At 38.9% G+C, this 20,742-nt stretch overlaps 1 protein-coding gene across 6 annotated transcripts in view; it reads left to right on the top strand.

The window, feature by feature from the left end:
- Window positions 1-20,742, top strand: part of mib1 (MIB E3 ubiquitin protein ligase 1) — a 54,382-nt gene that overhangs the window by 15,478 nt on the left and 18,162 nt on the right. For all 6 annotated transcript variants that reach the window (XM_086171893.1, XM_086171891.1, XM_086171890.1 and 3 more), the window contains exons 8-12: window positions 1,190-1,334; window positions 1,429-1,562; window positions 3,323-3,430; window positions 5,961-6,158; window positions 6,342-6,493. In XM_086171893.1, the coding sequence (XP_086028019.1) occupies window positions 1,190-1,334; window positions 1,429-1,562; window positions 3,323-3,430; window positions 5,961-6,158; window positions 6,342-6,493 (737 nt within the window). The remainder of the gene's footprint in view (window positions 1-1,189; window positions 1,335-1,428; window positions 1,563-3,322; window positions 3,431-5,960; window positions 6,159-6,341; window positions 6,494-20,742) is intronic.

Here is a 20,742-nt window from a genome sequence, read left to right as displayed (position 1 = left end):
ATCCTCTGGACTTGGTTATCCTGTTCTTTGGGTTTATATTATCTGCTAATTTATGGCTGAGTTGATAATATTGTCTAGTCTTTGTAATTCGTAATGTAATATATAGAATTAATACATTTCAAGAACAAACAAAAGATTTATCTTACAGTACTATGCTGACCTCATGAGTGACCCCTTCTTTCAAAAAGGATTGCAAATGCAGACAATAAGGCCATGCGTTAGATTTATGCCCATAAAGTCATCGTTAAGAAACACTGAATTAATTGAAAATATGTGCCCAAGGTAGCTATGTGTTAGTGTGTATAGATAATTGAAAGTATTAGCTTTCAATTATCTATTCATTATCAATTAGCTGTAATGTGAAGGTGAAAATCACCTTTCTCTGCCAATACTCTTGAATGCAAACAACACTTAAATGATAGCTTAAATTCTCATATGTTTGATCACATTAGTCATATTAATATGATTCTTGGTTTTTGTGATTGCCCTTATTGTGTTATATTCTTAAAATCAAACTCCAAAATGAATATCAAATTGGCTATAAATAAAGCTCAAGGGGTCCAAAAGCCAGTATAATATTCTGTCCCTTCCTGAATACTGAGCAGTGCCAATTCATTTTCTTGTTCTGAATCCTTCACAAGGCGATCTTTTGCTGCAGATTTAAAAGACGTTATTAGTGTTTTTCTGTCATAAGATTTTATTTGTTACCTACCGGTACTATAAAATGTATTGCCTGGCACTCCTATGGGTTATGTAATGCCAATACACCCGAATATGCCACTTTTCTGTGCCAAACTGGTCCCCTTCACCAAATAATGCACCCTTTTATCCCTGATAAGGTTGTAGCTTTGTTCACTAACCACTGCTGATGATAAAGACATGCTGCTGCCTCTACTGTTGCAGCCCATTATTGATGCCATCATCCAGGACTGCCCCAAATAGTAATAAGAGAAAGGCTATCTGTTATTATTAGTACTTTTCTTGCAAGCATAGAAAAATGTTTTGCATTGCCTTCTTTTTTCTCAATGTATGACAACAGGTTTATGACTCAGTTTTATGATTCCATCCTTTCTTGCAGTGCTGTTTGTAAACTCTACATCCCAGAACCACTGTTACTCAAGCTTTTATCTCTGCCTTCACCACTTACATACTGTTATACAACATCAACCAATTTTATTCTCTTAAACAGACTCTTGGCAAGGTGGGACGTGTGCAGCAGATCTACTCAGATAGTGACCTGAAGGTTGAGGTTTGTGGAACATCTTGGACATACAATCCTGCTGCAGTCACCAAGATTGCTCCCTCTGGGTCTGCTGTTAGCAATGCCTCTGGAGGTACTAACATGTGCTGCTGACATTGTGAAGAGTGTTGTCCCAGGTCTTTGTTGTTAAGGGACACTTATTCATGATTAATCACTTGTTTCGCCAGAGCGTCTATCGCAGTTACTGAAAAAACTGTTTGAGACACAAGAGTCGGGGGACATCAATGAAGAGCTTGTTAAGGCAGCAGCAAATGGAGACCTGGCCAAGGTGGAGGACATCCTAAAGAGACCAGATGTAGATGTAAGTGCTGCACACGTTTGAGTAGCTCTTGCTAGATTTCTATGTGAAGTTTGAGTAACATGAAATTACTATCTTTTAACTTATAAATACTTAAAGAATAACACTAATTACTTATTTCAGTCTTAAAAATGGTAATGGTAATGCCAAACACCAAAGAAGCTCTTCTTGAAAGCATGGGTTATGCTGCAAATCCAGATAATTCAACCCTGATTGGGCTGTTGGAGCTGAAATTCTCCTGGCTGAATCCTATTTTTCTCACAGAACATAGCTGAGGGTAATTTTTTTTAGGAAGATCCCTCCTCTCCACACACCTCCTGAAAATGAGCCTCCTTGTACATCATAGATCACTTCAGAGCATTATCAGGATTTCTGTGGGTTGTAAAATTAATTAAAAACATTTTGCAAAACTCATAGCCTTATATTGCATCAAATTCAGTGTCCAGAGGCATAAAAAATTCAAATACACTCATGGGGAAATACATTCACAATTTAATTTAATTCGGCTGTACAAACATTTAGTAATTTTCGATCAAAATAGTGTGGTGATCGGTGATGATTGACAGGTGGAACCCTTTAATTGACTATTGTTTACGGCCGCTGCTCTGCACGAAGTTACAACACCAGACATAGAGCATGGTGAAAGAGTGGAGAATAGTGTTGTGTCTGGATAATAAGAAAGTGTAATTTTCAACAAACGTGGATAGATGAAGGAGTGTTCCAAGACTAATTAAAGCCTGTCAGTGGAAAACTGGGAAAGGCATTTGTAGCTTTTGCACAAAAACCTTTAACCTTTGCACAATGGACATCAATCAAATAGCACATGGGATCAGAAGGTCATAAGTTTAGCAAAAGGCAGGCAGCAGTTGAGTGTGGCGGGGAAAAAAAAACAATTAAGGATGAGCTTTAATCACTGAGAAAGAAAAAGGCTGTCTTTACAGAGGTGTGCGCCAGCCTTCAGGACGCTGATGAACTTGCTGAGAAAGCTGATACCAACACAGACGGTGCACTCATGGCTCAAATTATCATCAAGTAGGAGATACAAGGACAAATACCTTGAACTGAAAACAGTTGGAGAAAAAAAGGAAAAAAAAACAAGAACTATGCTCTGATAATCATACACAAATTTAAATCCATGCGCTTCTTTAGTTCCATTTTCACTCAGGAGGTCATATGTATCTATCTGCTACAGTGTGAAATGTATTATTATTGATAAAAGTATCTGTAGTTGGACATGAAAATTAAATTGTTTAAAGTAGCATTAAAAAAGAGCATTAAAAAGCCTTAAATTAGATTATCTGATACCCTCATAAACCCTGAGTGTAGTTGAGATATGAGTCACTCGTAAACTAAATTTTGAAATTTACGCACTGGTTTGTCTGTTAGGCCAAGATACAAGGGAAACGACTGTTAGAGAGTAAAAAGCTCAGTTAAGAGTGTGAGTACTGGTTTGTTTGCAGTATTGACAGTGCGCATGTAAATGTATTTGTTTGTGCAAGGATAGATGGTTGGCCACATGCCCTAATGCCTTTCAGTTGAATTATTTGTTTAACTCTAAGTACTGGAGCCTGGCCGAATGATCCCCTGCAAAAACAAAAGACAGCTCGAGTCTCGCGATAATGCCCAAATAATTGATTAGTGACCATACAGAAAGTGGTGATTAAAAATAAACACATAGCTGTGCATTCTGAAACAAACCAACAAAGGATTTGACCTATACCTTAATTTGAAACACTTGAGATCTCACTTTTGATTATTTCCAGGTGAATGGACAGTGTGCTGGGCATACTGCTATGCAGGCAGCAAGTCAGAATGGTCATGTGGATGTTCTCAAGCTGCTGCTTAAACACAATGTAGACCTTGAAGCTGAGGTTGGTGAAACTACTTACATTTTTGCCATTATGATCTAACATTCATATTATTCTGCAAATTCAGCATCTCTCACAACAGAAAAGTGCATATATTATGGCTGGGACTTGCATTCATATTGATCAATTAATTACAGAAAAAGAGCCAGCTACGAAAATTCACGCATTTCAATTAGACTTTAATTTGGACCGTGGAATGTTTCCCAGTAGAGGAGTTAAAGGGGGACAGAACATACTGTCAATGGTTATGAAAGTACATGAGGCAGGTGATAGGACACTGGTTGAATGAACCTTTCAATACAAACCCCAATTCCAATGAAGTTGGGACCTTGCGTAAAATGTATGTAAAAAAATAATAAAATGATTTGCAAATCATTTTCAACCAATATTCAGTTGAGTCCACTACAAAGACAATATATTTCATGATCAAACTGATTAACTTTTAACGTGTTTTGCAAATATTCACTCATTTTGAATTTGATGCCTGCAACGCATTCCAAAGAAGCTGGGACAGGTATTTTTGCCATGGTGTTACATGAACCTTCCCTTTTAACAGCACTCTTAAGCATTTTGGAATTGAAGACACTGATTGTTTTAAGTGTGAATTCTTTCCATTCTTGCTTTATGTACAACTTCAGTTGCTCAACAGTCCGTTGTTGTATTTTGGGCTTCATAATGTGCCATACATTTTCAGTAGGTGAAAAGTCTGGACTGCAGGCAGACCAGTCCAGTACTCGAACTCTTACTATGAAGCCATGCTGTTGTAATACCAGTAGAATGTGGCTTGGCACTGTCTTGCTGAAAACAGCAGGAATGCCCCTGAAAAAGAAGCATCTTGGATGGCAACATATGTATGTATCTTTCAGCATTAATGGTGCCTTCAAAGATCTGCAAGTTCCCCATGCCGTGGGAACTAACACAACCTCATACCATCACAGACGCTGGCATTTGAGCTTTGCACTGATAACAATCCGAATAGTCCTTTTCCTCTTTTGCCCTAATGACATGACATCCATTATTTCCAAAAACAATTTGAAATGTAGATTCAACAGACTACAACACAGTTTTGTACTTAGCATCAATTAATTTCAGATGAGCTTAAGCCCAGAGAGGCCGGTGGTGTTTCTAAGTGTTGTTGATGTATGGCTTTTGTTTTGCATGGTTCAGTTTTAACCTGCATTTGTAGATGCAGCGACAAACTGTATTAACTGACAATGATTTTCTGAAGTGTTCCTGAGCCCATGTGGCAATATCCTTTACACAAAGATGCAACTCATTAATGCAGAACAATATGAGGGATTTAAGGTCAGAGGTATTCAATATTGGATTTTTCCAGATTCTCTGAATCTTTTGAGAATATTATGCACCATAGTTGATGAAATCTCCACATTCCTTGCAATTGCATGTTGAGAAATGTTCTTAAATTGTTGGACTATTTGCTCAGGCAGTGTTTCAGAAAGTGATGAACCACGCCCCATCCTTGATTGCAAACAACTGATCTTTTCGGTAATACTCCTTTCATACCCAAGTACGACACTCACCTATTTCCAATTCACCTGTGGAATATTCCTAATAGGTGTTTTTTGAGCATTTCTCAACTGCCCTAGTCTTTTGTTGCCTCTGCCGTTTTGGAATGTGTTGCAGGCATCAAAATCCAAAATGAGTGAATATTTGCAACAAAAAAAAAAAAAGATCAAAAAATCTTATATGTTGTCTTTGCAGTGTATTCAACTAAATAAAGGTTGAAAGTGGTTTGCAAATTATTGCAATCATTAATTTACATTTTTCACAATGTGCCAACTTAATTGGAATTGGGAATTGTTAATGTGGGAAGGATTTTGAGTATCACAGAAGCACCTCTACCTTTTCTTACCACCTCAATGTGAAACGTGTTGGTTTCCTTCGGGTTGGTAACGTTAAATTCGCCGTGGAAGATAATGGCAATGCTAACACAAGCAAGCCACATGCCCAGGTCTAAATTCAGAAACATGTCAAGATAAATGTACTAATTCAATGGCAAAATATATCCTTGTGGACCATAGACCCCTCTTCTCCATGGTAGATGATCAGGAGTTACAGGGATACACAACAGTTTGATTCAGATCATGAGAATTACGAACTGCTATCCAAAATGACAGTGCCAAAACAATTCCAGCAGCTGTATGATAATGAAAGGGAAGTAGAACAGGTTATGTTGATAAGAGACACAAATGTGTTTTCTGCACTTATCTATTGATCTGTATACTATAATGATGGGAAAATAAACAAGATTTTGAAGTCGAAGCTCATGTATACTGAGTAATTCATCAAACCAACTAAAATGTGTTTTTTCTCAGTCAAAAATTGGCATGCAGTTAAAATGCAATAAATTTTGACATTTTATTTTACAAAGCCTCTCATGAAATAGATCATGTTGAAAAGACTCTCGTGAATTAGATCATGTTAAAAAGACTCATGAATTAGATCATGTTAAAGTCTTACAAACACGCAACATTAGCTATGTATTTACCAACCAATGTGGATTTGGCCTCAGGACAAGGATGGAGATCGAGCAGTGCACCATGCAGCCTTTGGTGATGAAGGCTCTGTGATTGAGGTGCTGCAAAGGGGAGGTGCTGACTTGAATGCCAGGAATAAGAGACGGCAGACTCCATTACATATTGCTGTAAACAAGGGCCATCTGCAGGTGGTCAAAACTCTGCTTGACTTTGGCTGCCACCCCAGTCTCCAGGTATTTCACACCAATTTATTGACCAATGAGAAATGTTTTCAGAAATTCAACTGTGTTATCATTATCAGATCATTTGTAAGAAAATACTTGTTATGTATGAGTATATGGCATCATTGTTTTAAAAATCATATGGATTAAGCAAAATATTTGCCAGAAAGAAGTAACCCCAGGTTTTCCTTTTAGGATTCAGAAGGGGACACACCTCTGCACGATGCCATTAGTAAGAAAAGAGATGACATGCTCTCGGTACTGTTAGAGGCTGGTGCTGATGTCACCATCACCAACAATAATGGATTCAATGCTTTACATCATGCTGCCTTGCGAGGAAACCCCAGGTATGAGATACTTATCAGCTTCCATAACCCACTTTATTTTTTACAACACATTCTCATAATTTCATAATCTTTTCAACTGTAGTACAAAAAATGTCCTTTAGACTTCCCAGTGGTCAGAGTGTTGTCATGTTTATGATCTATACAATCAGTAGTTGTTAAGTTAGTTTGGTAAGCCATACATCAATGTTGAAGATGACTTATTATATACTCAAACTTTCCTTTTCATATTAGTTTCTATCACAGCAGATTCTCTATCAGTCAATATCTAATGAGCTGGCTAGCATTTCTGCCATTTCTTAACGTTTAATTCCTAAATAAAATGTATATAAGCCTCTAAATTTAGTTTAAAATTAATGGATATTTGAGGCAGGCCCATATCATCCATTTTTTTTCAACTGATAAGAATTGTTGAGAAAGTTCCTTACAGGCTTTTCAAATCGTTTGTCTGTAGAGATTAACACTTTAAAAAGTGTTGAGTGTTTCTTTTTCCTACTACTTTGGTCAGTCATGTGTTGTGCTGTGACCAGAAGCTGATTGGAAGAGGCTACTCCATATTGCAGCTGGACTGGGGTACACCTTTTCCTTCGCCAGTTATTTTTATCTATTGTAAAGCACATTGATGCTTAGCTTGTTCGTTGTTTTGATATTTTTCAGTTATAAGCATATTGAATGGTGTTTAGAAAGACAACAGTCTGTTTCATTGTTATCACCCTTGTTTTTTGTTAGCTAGAGTGATTTCTAGAAAAGTTAATGATTGTTTTTAGTGCCAAGTGCTTTGGGCATGTATGAGAGTATGTTTGGTGATGAACTTTGTTATACCAGGCAGACTGTCATTCCCATTTACTGCATCCAATCTTTTGGCATGAGGACCAGTGTTTAGATGGCTGTGACACCCCTGCCACAATCAAGCCTGGTCCTGTATCTCTGGTTCACTGCTAAAAACATTTGTTGATGGCAGCACTTGTTCTCCATATGTTTAACTTATGCATTGATCACCAGATTAACTTAAACATACCAAAAGTTCCATATTGACTTTCACAGAAAAATAGAAGTCAATTTGTTTATTTGTTAAAACCAGTTGTCACAAAACATTGTGCTTGCCACTGAATTAGTAGGATTTGTCAAGTCTTTTCCAGTGTACAACAATTGGGAAAATAATTTGGATTGGTTAGATGATTGCAAAGTTAGAGAGAGAGTTGAAGTAAGTGGTATGAGATAGACAGCATTGGGAAGCAGTGGACAGCACTCTGCCTCACTCCTGCCTCCACCCACTCATTCTGGGGCCACTCTGTGTACAATTTATGTTCTCCCCCAACCCTGTTTAGGTACACCGTGGCTTCTCTAATATCCTCCCACTATCTGAAAATGGCGCAGTAGATTAATTAAAGACCAAAATGCCTAGGTCTGACGTGGGTCTGAATTAGAGAAAGAATGGTTGTCTCTCTATGTCCTTACAATTCTGTGTCCTGGGAAATGGTCCACGAAGCACCCTGCCTTTTGCCTCTCGCCCAGTGTCAGCTGAGATTGGCTCAAGCATGCCCTTAATTCTGTATCCAAGTGGTACAGACAATGAATGAGTAAAAGTTGCAAACGTTGTTGATTCATGTTAAAAAAAAAAAAAAAAAAATATATATATATACACGTATGTATGTATACACGTATGTATGTATGTGTGTGTGTGTGTGTATATATATATATATGTGTGTGTGTGTGTTTGTATATATATATGTGTGTGTGTGTGTGTGTGTGTGTCAGTGCCTGTTCTGGTAATGTGTGTGTGACGATCGGTGATACATTAAAGACACAGACAGACACGTATCAGAGCAAGTGAGCTCAATAATTTCACACATAAGTCTCTCCAGAGAATTAAGTCAGATCCCTGGCCAAACTATGAAAAAAAAATGCGACTTATAATCCAAAAAATACGGTACCTCATATTTTGGATTTTAAAATTTGCATGATTTCGCTATATGTGCTACCTTAACACAATTCAGGATGTCCGCAAGTTTTTAAATTGTCTCCTTGATCCAGACCTAGGAAAAATTGATATTCATCAATTGAGCCCTGAACATAAAATCATGCATTTACTGTTTACCTCCATGCCTGATCTGGTAATGTTTACGCCCTTCAATAGAAAATACCTCTAGTTTTCATGTACAAGTAGAACCAACAGAAGCGTCACTGACAGCTACTAGGCAGAGAAGATGCTGCAGGGACTGAAAATCGATCTGTCACGAATGCAGTGTCCTCTTGTAGCCATTGGCAACACAATGTGACACAATGTTTGTTTGTGTCTTCTTTAATCAAGATAAATACTCGTCTTTCCTACTTGCCCCTATCAAGTTCAATGCCAAAATACAGTAGAAAAAAAATCACTTAATGTATTCAATGAACAGCCCCTTCAGGCTATTTTCTGAAGTCGATGCTGCAATGTTTAAAATGTGGATTATTTGTTATTGACCAGCAGAGGGTGGTATATGCAGAAGATGCATGAAGAGCTGCAGTATGGCAGAAATCTAGGGGTCCTATGTTACAAATGATGCAGTTGCCATATTCTTACTGTACAGTCATATTGTTTAAATAGCAAATATAGCTCCACAGTTAAGCTACAGGTGTTTTGGGTATTGTAGAACTCTCCAGAGTTGTCAGAAATATAAAAGGCCTCTGTGACATTTGTATTTTGTTTTTATTTTTTTTCTTGAAAATGGCAAAAAATTTATTTCAAGTGGGTCACAAGTGCAGTAGGATTACTGTTTGTGCACGTATGTAAAAAAAAGCTCTGATGATTACAATTTAAGGAGATAGTCCAGTGGAACATTTGAGAAAAAATTAGACATTAGACAAAAAAAATCTACAGTATTGACTCTATGAGGCCCTGGTTTTATCTGATTGTGTGCTTTAGTTCACATTCTATTTCTTGCATACAGAGAGACAAAGATATACAGTATGTTGTCATCTGTAGTGTCCCCATTTTCTTTTGACGCTCAAACCATTGCAAAAGTAAGAGAAATGTCTATAATCAAAAGCTATCTCCAAAGACAAATTTTCTTAGTTGAAATTTTCAAATGATAACTGAACAGAGTTATTTCCATAGAAGAGTGGAATGGAAAAAAATCCTTTGATTAAGGATCGAGTAAGGCTCATTGGTTTTACTATGTGGGTAAACAGGGAATCTTTGAACTGGGTAAAATTAAATAAATTGTGATTACATGGTGATGATACACGGGTGCAGTTCTTTAGTTTTTCTATCCTGACTTTTGAAGTTGTTGAGCTCAAAAATGCAATGCTGAGACTATACAGTTGTCTGTTTCATCAAATAAGGCAGAAGACCTGTGATTTTATAAGTAGCATTTATCCTCAGGTCCTTCGTTAAACAAGTATTTGAAATAGATATTTCAACTGCTTTTTCTGAAGTTAACTTTGTGAAATCTCAAAAACAAATGTGGTCTAGTTGGCCAGCTTCTGAACCCCCTAGTAATTAAGTGGATTTGAAGATATTGGTTAAGAATTCAGTACCATTCTTGGTTGTACTAAAATTTAGATGTGCGCAGAGGATTGTATTGAGCACACTATGTGACCTGGTACCATAAACTGTAGCGATGCAGCCCGAAAAGCAAATTTTGTTACAATTGTATTCATATCAAATATATGAAATATGTTGATAATATTCAAATGTATACATTCATTACATGAACTTAACTGAATTTTTTGAAATGTTTCCACAATCATTTTATTACATATCTGATGGAAAAGTATGATGAATAGGAAAGCACAGAATTCAGGAATATTCTAAAGGTAAAACAGTGAGGGAAAAAAATATGACATGTCGCCTCCTGATGTTTACGCACAACACCACAGTATTTTTTGTATGTTTTCACCTTCAGTAAAATGGGAGTTGTGTAATACATGGAGGTCCAATCCTTAATTTCTTGTCAGCTACTGAATATAAACTGAAAGAGTTTTGGAATAGAGCATGTCTCACCCTGGTGTGTAATTATTTATTTTTTTTGCCTTGCTCTTGGAAGATTGCGAGTGGCCCCTTCAGCATTGGAAATAAGATACAGTGCATAACCCTGTGAGCAACATATAAATCTTTCAGCTTGTAAACCCAAATACGGAAGAAAATCTTCTTGTTATACAATCTTTTGACTGTAGGGGTGTGCAATAGGAGGTTTACCTATTTCGTCTTGTTCAATACTCACATACATCAGTTATAAGTAGTAGGTGTGGTTGTTAAATTTAACAGTTGCTAGTTATTTGAAAGTGCATGTATAACCAGTAGTAAGATGTCTTGGGAAGAGTTTTGTTTGTCTCTGTGTGTTTACTGCTGCCTTAGCTAGTAAGAGGAGCCTGGTTCATCTCTGGGTGTCTCTGTGGGGTTGCTTTAAGCCACTGCCTGCTAAAATACTATAAACAATCTGATTAATAGCCCATGACTCATTAATGGGCTCCTAACAAGCCGTGCACTGACTGTCTGTACCCCTTTATGTGTTGCTCTGTTTTAAGATTTTTGATTCTCTCTGAAATATAGTGCTTGCCTTTTTTTTTAATTTGGCAAAACATAGGCCAGCCACATAGGTTTTTAGTTCACTTTAAGACCTTGGGGCTCAGGGAACTTTTGACACTGTAATCCCATAGATTGTCTTAAGCTTAACCTGTTTGAACTAAGAATTGTATGAATAGCCACAAATTAATAGAAAATTAGATTAAAGTGGTTAGATCTGGCCACTGTATTCAATATGCTATGAGACTTTTTCAAAATCTAAAAAAAAATCTAAAATCTTTGAACAAGACCGAAGTACGTAAGTAGGGTTCTATCTTTGATTAACTGTTTTGATTTTGAAGTTTACTGATGAGATTAATACACTTCAAAAGAAAGACATTGCTCAGTTGTATGTATGTAAATGTAATAAATTGATTTCTGTATGTGATAATAGGTCCCACAACTCTGGGACCTTTTCACATTCAAGTGTCAGTAAAATGGTAGAGGAGTGAATGAAGGGACAAAATTATAGATGGATTCACTTGCCTTCATGGTAGTAACATTGAGTTATGTGTAATCCCGTGTTTGCTAATCGCAAGTCACTCTTACTGCAAATTCAGCTGTCATTCTCCTGAGCATCTTGTTCTCATCTAGCCCAGCCTCCTCAACGTCACTCTTTGGGCTGTAGAGAAAGGACTTTATGGAAAGAATTTTTGTTTCATACCACTCACTCTCTCAAGGTTCTTTTTAATGTTACTTTTGTTTTTTCTTTACCATGATGCCACTCAGAGTGTAATCGAGTGTTACCATTCAGTGACAGCGAAGGGGGTGTCTTAGAAAGACAGACATTCATACTCAGAGAGATATGTGAGTGCTTTGCTTCTAAAATAGCACACTGCATGACTCTGCCTTGCTATTTTGAAACAGCCATTGATAGTGTGGTCAGAATACAAATTTCAGGACTCAGATGCAGCACTCAGTAAGTAAAGGAGACCATAAAAAAGTTTATAGCTGAGATAGTTACTTTATTAGTTAAAAGGAGACATGTAGCCTTGAAAATGACAGTCATTGGGCACTCCGGGTGTTGAAAAGGACATAAGGCAGTCACTTGTCATTAATAGGTTTGGATGCTGTCATTAAAGACAATGTGTTGAAGGTCTTAACTGAGTGGTGGAATCCTTGTAGTCATCAAAGCATAGCTACAGCTGGTTGAAGGGGACCAAATCCATTCAAGAGGTGATTTGGTTCCATTTTACCAGCTTTAGCAAAGCATTGCAAAATCTCTGTTTCAGTGAAAAATATTACAACTCCTATAACTCCTGTACGGTGGCTTGTCTCAAAAACTCAACAGGGAAAGACCATACTTGAACATGCAAAAATTGAAGTGTGACTCATCACAAGAGAGGGAAAAGGAATACCCCATAGCATTTCACTAGGTCTTAATTCCCCAATGACTCTTTAGCTCCATCGACTCTGTGCCATTGCACATGGACATTGAGCACCCTACACCTCATTTACCACACCAGTATGTCATAAAGTTGATCAGCCTTACCAAACTTTTCTTTTGCTGCCCTCCAGGTAGACTATTTATTCTTCCTGCAATCTTTTCTAGTTTAATACTTGCCCTCTCTTTGAAAGTTGGAGAAATTGTGCCCTGAGAAAAGGATAATAATCTGTGGCAGTATACTTGAGTCAAATATCCTGGAGTCATGAAGCAATTACAGGCTCTGACAGATGGGACCTGCTGGAAGCGTGCTGCTGCTCCGGTCACTTAGATGGCCAACAGGCAAATGCAGAGGCACAACCACGCACACAAGGTTTCTCACTGGTCTTCCTTCAGGAGCACTCTGGGGTGTCAAATCACAACATCAATTTAAACCAGTCACTTAAGTCCAAGAGATGTACTTGCAGTGTAGAGGGAATTGTTTGAACTATGACGAAGGGCAGATTATTATACGTGTCTTTCTATTTTCTGTAGGATCACAAGATGTATTATTTTCAACTAAAATTCACCCACATAGTAACCCAGAGTGGTTGACTGTATTATTCCACATATTAGCTTGGTATTTTGCTTGTTTTCTTCTAACCCTAATGTGCTTTTCATTTAATTCAGCTATGCATATTCAGTTAACTCATGAATTCAGAATGTGCTGTTCAGCTTAGGCAACATGCAGTTTATCTTTGATATCTCCCAAAATTATTTGTTCACAGCAGATCTTTATTTTTCAACTGATGTATATCTGTGTTTAACTGTTTTCAAATTGAATGCACTCTTAAAATGTTTTGAAAGTAAGAGTAGAATCATTGTCAGGTGTTATAATTATTGACTCTGCCAAGGCACATGTGATTTTTTTTTTTAAGTGTCCAGTGACAGCTGAGGGATACACAGTAGTGCTTGTAGACAGGAGGGAGGTAACATCGGGCCAGTTTGATATGGTACACCAGAGGCAGTTCTATTTGTAACACACACATGCACATCCATGTTTGACACACACATACAGTTTTTAAGTCAGAGTCAGGTGGCCAAGCAGCTCATCTCGTCTAAGGGCCATAACAGGGCAAAAGAGTAAGGGGATTGGGGGCGGGTTGGGGGGGGGGGGGGGGGGGGGGGCGTTAAGCATTTGATAATGTCAGCATCTGCTGTGTTTGTCACTCAGACAGCTGGTCATTGGTATCGAAGACCTTGCAGAAACATGTAGGACTAAACGTGTGCTAGCGTAGGCAATTGATGTCTCAACAGAGATTATGTCTTAAATTTAGGCCGTAATAGATTTCTGGTTTGGTATTTGGTTTTGCCATGTTGGTTAAGTTGTACAATCTAACATGGCCCAGTCTAATAGCTATGCTATAAATTTCTTTCTATACAATGATCATAACATTGCAATAATAATTTGTATTATTTATAAAAGGAACACTCATTTTTTTTTACAATTATTAGTCATAAATTATTTACAAATGAGGATGTACTTTTAGTGTCTTAATTTAGATTGTGTCAATCAATTTCTCTAATCCCATTTCCAGATTTTCAATATCATGCGCTCCAATACGCACACTACCACTGACATCTTGCTCAGTAATAGACATATTATATTTTTTTTCTGACACCAGCAACTAATGCAGAAATAAAATTTTAAGTAGAAATATTTTGTCTTTCCCACGGATAATATGATATTGTTCAGTTGTAAGTAAAAAAAACTAGTGCTATCAAGTGTATATAGTTTGTTTCAAATGATTGTTTGTATCCAACTTCAATTTGTTTTTAAGATATGTTTCATATGTATGTAAAATGTACATTATCAAAATGTTGCAGTTGTTTTGCAACATACTAGAAGTTTAAACCAGTAGTGAACTATTGCCTTGTATATTTGAATAATCTCAGAACTGGCAAAGGGGGGGCGATTTCCATAAGCAACAGAGTAAGATATGAATAGCTTGCAATACAAACTACTCTCCACCTCCCCTTGCCTTCGTTGGTCTCTGAGCCACTGTCTATATTCTTTTGCCTTTATTTGTTTGAATCAGTCTACAATTGGAATCAGCTGACAGGCCAGAGTTGACCCTGATCCTGCATTGTCACTTTTTAATGGTCTAATCTGACTGCCTAGCAGCCCAGCAAAGCATTTGGCAAGCATAGCAAACATGAACAATGAGTGCAGGAATCAGAGAATGGGAGGGGAGCATGGGGTAGCTGGGTTGATGTGAGGTGGGGGGACGGTTAAGGGCAACAGCATAAAGGGAGCCATAGTTAAACACACAAGACTGTTAGCATGGTTGCTGTATGATGCAGCACTAGAATAGGGGCAGCTTGTGCCGGCAATAGCAGCCTAGGTGCCTCTTAAATCTGCCACCTCAGCAACGATACCTTGCTCTTTGTCATGTGTTTTCATGAAAAAAAGCATGGAACAATGGCAGTTTTTGGTCTCATTTCACCTTCCTTCTTTTTCTCATTAGACATGCAGGACTACTAGGAAAGATTATGGTATTAATGAGCAGCTCCAGCACGCACTGTTTTCTGAAGTTCATGCTGTATTCAGCTGACTTGCAAAACTGTCATGCAGTAAAATTCCTCATTAATGACAAGAAGTCCTACTCATTTGGCAATGTCAAAAGGCGCCTCTGTTTCCCCTTTAAAAGTGTACCTAACTATACTACCTGACTACACACAACTACAGCTAACAGAAGTAAATTTAGACTAATGTACATAATTATTCAATAAATACATAAATATACATAAATATTCAATAAATGTTTTGACTGTCTTATCTTGATTGAGAGATTTTTATTGGCTAAGTCACCCAGTTTAGAAACAAGCAGTAAACTCCCTATATTCATCATAACTGCAGTGATATCACCCAGGGATGGTATAGTTAATATAAGGGCCTTAGAGGTCAAATTTATATACGTTTTGTCCCTTATTTTGATACCGCTCACTTTTTGTGCTCAATATTTTCTCAACTGCCAGATTAACAATTTGCAAAACACAAGACATCCTCAGACTAGTCAGTGGCGCCCAACATAACTTTTTTCTAGAACGAGGACTTGCACCTCACCAAGAATACATACTTCTTTACATTCCATAGTTATCATATGTTCATATGGGTACATAAAGAAGTATGTGCACCAAGGAGGTAATTATAGGTAGGAAATTTTCTCACCTTTTTCCAAGGTCAGGAAGTTATGAGCAGAACAATTTCCTCACCGTTCCCTCTCCCAAGTATGGTAGTCAGCACTGTAAGGTGACTTTGAGTGTAAATTCAGTTCAACACTCAAGGCTTTCCCTCACTTGCCATGTAAGGTTGAACAGCCAGTCCCCCCGCCCCTGAACATAACAGAACTTTTTCGGTCCATACCATAGTCGAGTGTCCCAGTGACCCCCACTGTCCTCCAGACAACTGTGAGAAATCAGGAGGATAAACACCCCCCTCCCTCGTTTTATACAGAAGTTAAAAGGTTGTCTCTCGCTCTCTTTCCTTGAGAAAGGTGTTCCAGATCTGGATTCAGTGGTTGAACAAAAACTGCAGCAAAGAAGGGAAAAGTTATCTCCGTGGTCGAAAGTCTGTTGTGTGAGGTACCTCCATTTGCACCTTGTTTTATATGATGATCATTTGCTGTGTCCTGGGAACAGGGTTGCTCCTACCAGCTCAATGGCCATACTCAACAATTTCCCACTCTCCCTCCCGCTTCTCTTTTAGTCACTCTCTGCGATCACTTTCTCCTCAAACATGACCTCCTCCTCTATGTGGCGGTCCTCCTTTTCTACTGCTTACTTGTACCAATATATACCCTACTCTTGCCTGTCCCTCGTGTGTCAGCGACATCCCCAGTGGCTAACTGGCATGCTTGCTGATGTTTGAAAATGACGGTGATCCAAGTAGAACAGGAAGCTATTGTGAGCAGGATTTGGGTTTTAGGCACAGAGGCAGGCCATAGGTCACATGAAGGCGCTAATGCCACCTCAGCACTTGTGGATTGGTTGTGGTTATACCCCCTCTCCCAACACTGCACTATTGCTCTCTAGTTCCCCTCCCTTGCACTACCTCATTTCCCCCCGTTTCCCATACATGTACCTCTGCTTTTTATGGATAGCTTTGACTTTGTTCCCGTTCCACCTGTCTGTATTTACAGTAAAACAAGCTGTTCATTCCAGAGGGGCAGAACAGATCAATAACTATTAGCATGATGGTGAGAATTGTTCAGTTGCTCTCTAATGAATCTTTGCCCTAGACCAACACATTCCACAAGTCAACACCGGCCCCCGATCATGCTAAGCTAGCCAGCAGGCTGAATGCTGAAGCAATGGGTGTAAAAAATGGATTAGGAGGGACTAACTTGAGTTTGACATTGGAGACTGGGTGGTAGAGAACTGAATAAATAGGAAAAGTGATGCAATGTTTTTACAGAGGAAGGGTTTGGAATTGAAATTAGGGGGAATGGAACTGAGGGGGACAGTTGTTCTCAGATAGGGTTGGGCAGGTGGATGAGTCTGCTGCTAAAGGTGTAATGTCCTGTTTAGGAAATGTCACATCCACCCGAGAGGGTGAGTAAATAGGACAGAGAAAAAGAGGGATCACATTCCTTCCTACACACAGTAGAATGGTGATGGGGACATGAACCAGAGAATTTGTTTGGTGGTTGTTGTGTTTTCTCTGGATTGGGCAATTTCACTGCAGTGCTGTGTGCCCTGCATGCCCTACCTAGCCAATTGCATCTGTTATACTTAAAGAGAAGAAAGTGGGTTAAGTGATGTGAGTTCAGCCAGTGACACACATCTACTCAGTCATCCATTACCTACTATTTTCTTCCTCACCCATCCAAATAGCCTACCCCCCAATACCAGTGCTAATGAACTCAGGCGTCTTCTGTCAGATAACCTTTTTTACCTCTAATATGTCAACGTTTTCAATATTCTGTTGCCCCGCGTCTCTCTACTAGCTACATTCCACCTTTATACCTCAGTTGGACACCCTTGGAGTTAAAATTGCAGCTTGTCCTCCAACTTACCTCCTGTCAATTAAAAATGGCTGTGACCTCCCCAGCCCCTCAACGTATTTGAAAAGTTGTCCTAAAAAGTCATATTTATTAAAAAAAAGTGTGCGGGGGGTGGTGGAAAAAAAAACAGTAATATCCCAGTAATTTTAGTATCCATATTTTTGTTGTCAAAAACATTTTGAAATGTGTCAGATGCAGTTGGTAGATAGGGAATAAGAGAATGTCTCTCCACACCAATGCAGGTTTGAGTTAATGAGTCCGTCATTAGGTAGAGCAGGGCTGCAACCATGAAGTCTAAAGAGCCAAAGAGCCCTTCTGCTGCAGCATGTCCGGCCAGTGCCAGGAACAGACACGAAGGGTGGAGGGAGGGAGGGAAAGACTGAGAAAGAGCAAAATGAGAGATAGTGTGGAGAGTATAAAATGGGCTAAAAATCCATGTGGAGTATAGCATCTCCTTTGCCCCTCTTTTTTTCCTGTTCCATCTCCTTTGCATCCTCTTCCTCTCCATTCTCTCTCCTTTTAAAAAGGCTTTCATGTCTTCTCCTCTAAAACAAAACAGCCAAGAAGAGGGAAAAAGCAAAGGTGTTCTCTGGTTAAGTTCTGTTCCAATACTGCTGCAGAACAGTAAATTCCACTCCCCCTTCCGACTATGCGACTCACAGGCAAACCATGCGGTTAATAACTGATCACATCCGAAGGAGAGAAGGAAGAGACAGGACACGAGCCAACAAGGCCTGTCAGAGGTAAACTCCGTCCAAAAGCGAAGGAAGGGCATATATTACCTGCCAGATCAGTTTCATGTCTGAGCTGCTCCTCCTCTTGTCCCTTCCTCTCCTCCTCTTCCTGTAGTGGAGAGAGCCATAATGACCTAGAGAGCGATCCAGCTGCTGCAGCCATCGTGTGTGCCGGGTGCACGGCTGACTCGCTGAATCAGCTCCTATGATTGGGGGGAGGGAGGGTGGTGGCAAGTGCCAGAGTCGGGGAGGGGAGGATGGAGAAAGGAGAGAAAACAGGCATACATAAACACTCTTGTGTGTGCATTCCCACACAAACAAGTCATACCTTTTAAAGAGGAATATACTGAGTAGACATGAAGAGCTGCCATTTGTTAATGGGGGCTGGGAGAAAAGTAGGGTTGATGAGATCTGTATCGTTTTCTATCATGTTGCATTTTAAGAGCGTGAGATGGGAGGATACTCTGCTGTGCGGAGGAGGTTGAAAGTGAACGAACTGTTCTCCCACCCTACACTTTTCTACCATTCCATCACTGTTCCATCAGCACACGTGCAGGCCTGATGCTTTGTTTTGCTCCGAAAATATTATTGTATTGTACCATGGAACTTAATACACCAGCTTTGGAGTAGTAAAGCTGAATTTTTCAAAGGTAATTTGGGATAGAAGTGATTGAATGAGGTGGCTGTGCCTTTGCATCAGATGGATGTATTTTTAGTACATAGCTCTTTTGATCCAATGCAAATGTGCTCATCAATATTAAGTAGAGTATAAAATTTCAGTATGTCCTTTGGTCCAAATGTTTTTTACTCATCTTTACAGTTTTTATATCCTTGGGATTGCATTTTCAGGATAATTGAGGACAAGAGGCCAACCAGCCGGTGGTTTGCACTCTTCACGTAGAGATCTAAACTCAATGTTACCAATATGTGGGATGCCAAGCATTTGAAACATGCCTCAGCCTTGTTGCTGGGCTGTTGCTGTGTCTTGTCTCACCACCTCACTGACCATATTTAGTCAAGCAGTGCAAAAAATAGTTCCTGCTTTGCTCTACTCCACTCCTCTCTTTGCCCCCCTCTTTTCCATATCCCCCTCTCAGCAACTGTTGGCTCCAGGCTCCAGGAAGCCCTGCTAAAGTTCTCTGACTATTGATTCCACTGGCCTGGAAGAAGAGAGGAATGTAAGGCCACCTATTCACTGCTACCATTTGCTACACTATTTTTAGTGGCTCCTAATAAAGAGGTCTCTCATTCTTCCACTTGTACATCCTTGATTCTCTTCCCCTCCCCTGTTTTACATCCTTCACCACCACAGACTCCACCCCCTTTTCTGACATAACCTCTTTACTGTCAGCGGTCTGCAATTCTTTCAGAATAGTTCAGGAATTACTTTTGTTCCTATGCTTAAACAGGAAATAACTCTGCATTCGAGTCATAGAGGAGCATCAAATTGAATGCAAAGTGCAGAGAGTAAGGGGACATGTTAGACAGTCTGAGATATGCTGTTGTTTTCCCATTCAGTTATTTATATACACTGCTTTTAGCAATGTAGGGAGACAAATTGCAGGCCTACCTCTGAGACACTAAAAAGTTTGGTCTGCTCTCATTAATTTTCAAGTGTCTTTTTCAAGTTTTCCCAAGGCGCGGCCACTGAAGAATCTGTTTAATTAGTTGGTCTCATCACAGGGCACAATTATACTGTACAGAAGCAATGTCCTCTGTGCCCTCTCAATTTTTTCACTTTCAGCTTCTCTTCTTCTATACTTCATTGACAGCTAAAATATCCTCCTAACCCTACCTGTATTTTAACTGTACATACAAAGTAAAATTAGTCCATTCTGTTTTAATCAAACATAATGTAGAACTATGGGGATCAAGTTATAAGAGCAGTACTGTAAAAACTCAAACCCTCCTCATATAGAAGTATTTCATTCATTCATCATCCATATCACTTCTCTAACACTCCTGGTTGGGGGGGGGCTGGAGCCTATCCCAGCTGTCATTAGGCAAGAGGCGCAGTTCACTCTGGACCCGTCACCTGTCGACCGTAGGGTGTCCGGAAGTATTTCTCAAATCAAATTTAATTAGTCTGCAAAGATTAATACTAATATGTATTTACATTTTCAAATCTTTTCAGTTTTTGTTATTTTCCCAATTGTCTTGAGATCTAATGCTGTTAATTAAGTTACATAAGTTTAACTGAATGGTTTCAGTGGGCTGTCTCTACAATTTGTAGTTGTACTCACCTTATCGACATGGTTTATAAACATAATATTACATGGCCAATTAAAGTGCAGAGTTGAAGGAGCATACATGTTAACAATGGCTGGCAACCTGTTTGTGCCCTGCCTCGTGTTGATCAGTCTATTTTTGGTATTGTATAACTTACTGTCAGTAAAACATTGACCTTCCTGACACTTCCAGTTTTCAAACTTGAAACAAAATACATCAGATTTTTCTGAGGCATGGAACATATTAGTCTGGCGTTAGAGATTAAAAAATATAATAATATATATAATAATAACAATAATAATAATATTAAAAAA

This window comes from Fistularia commersonii, chromosome 25, assembly GCF_037954325.1.
Source record: "Fistularia commersonii isolate RoL2024-O1a breed Wild chromosome 25, RoL_Fcom_v1.0, whole genome shotgun sequence".
NCBI classification, from domain to species: domain Eukaryota; kingdom Metazoa; phylum Chordata; class Actinopteri; order Syngnathiformes; family Fistulariidae; genus Fistularia; species Fistularia commersonii.
This window is presented reverse-complemented; position numbering and strand designations above follow the sequence as displayed.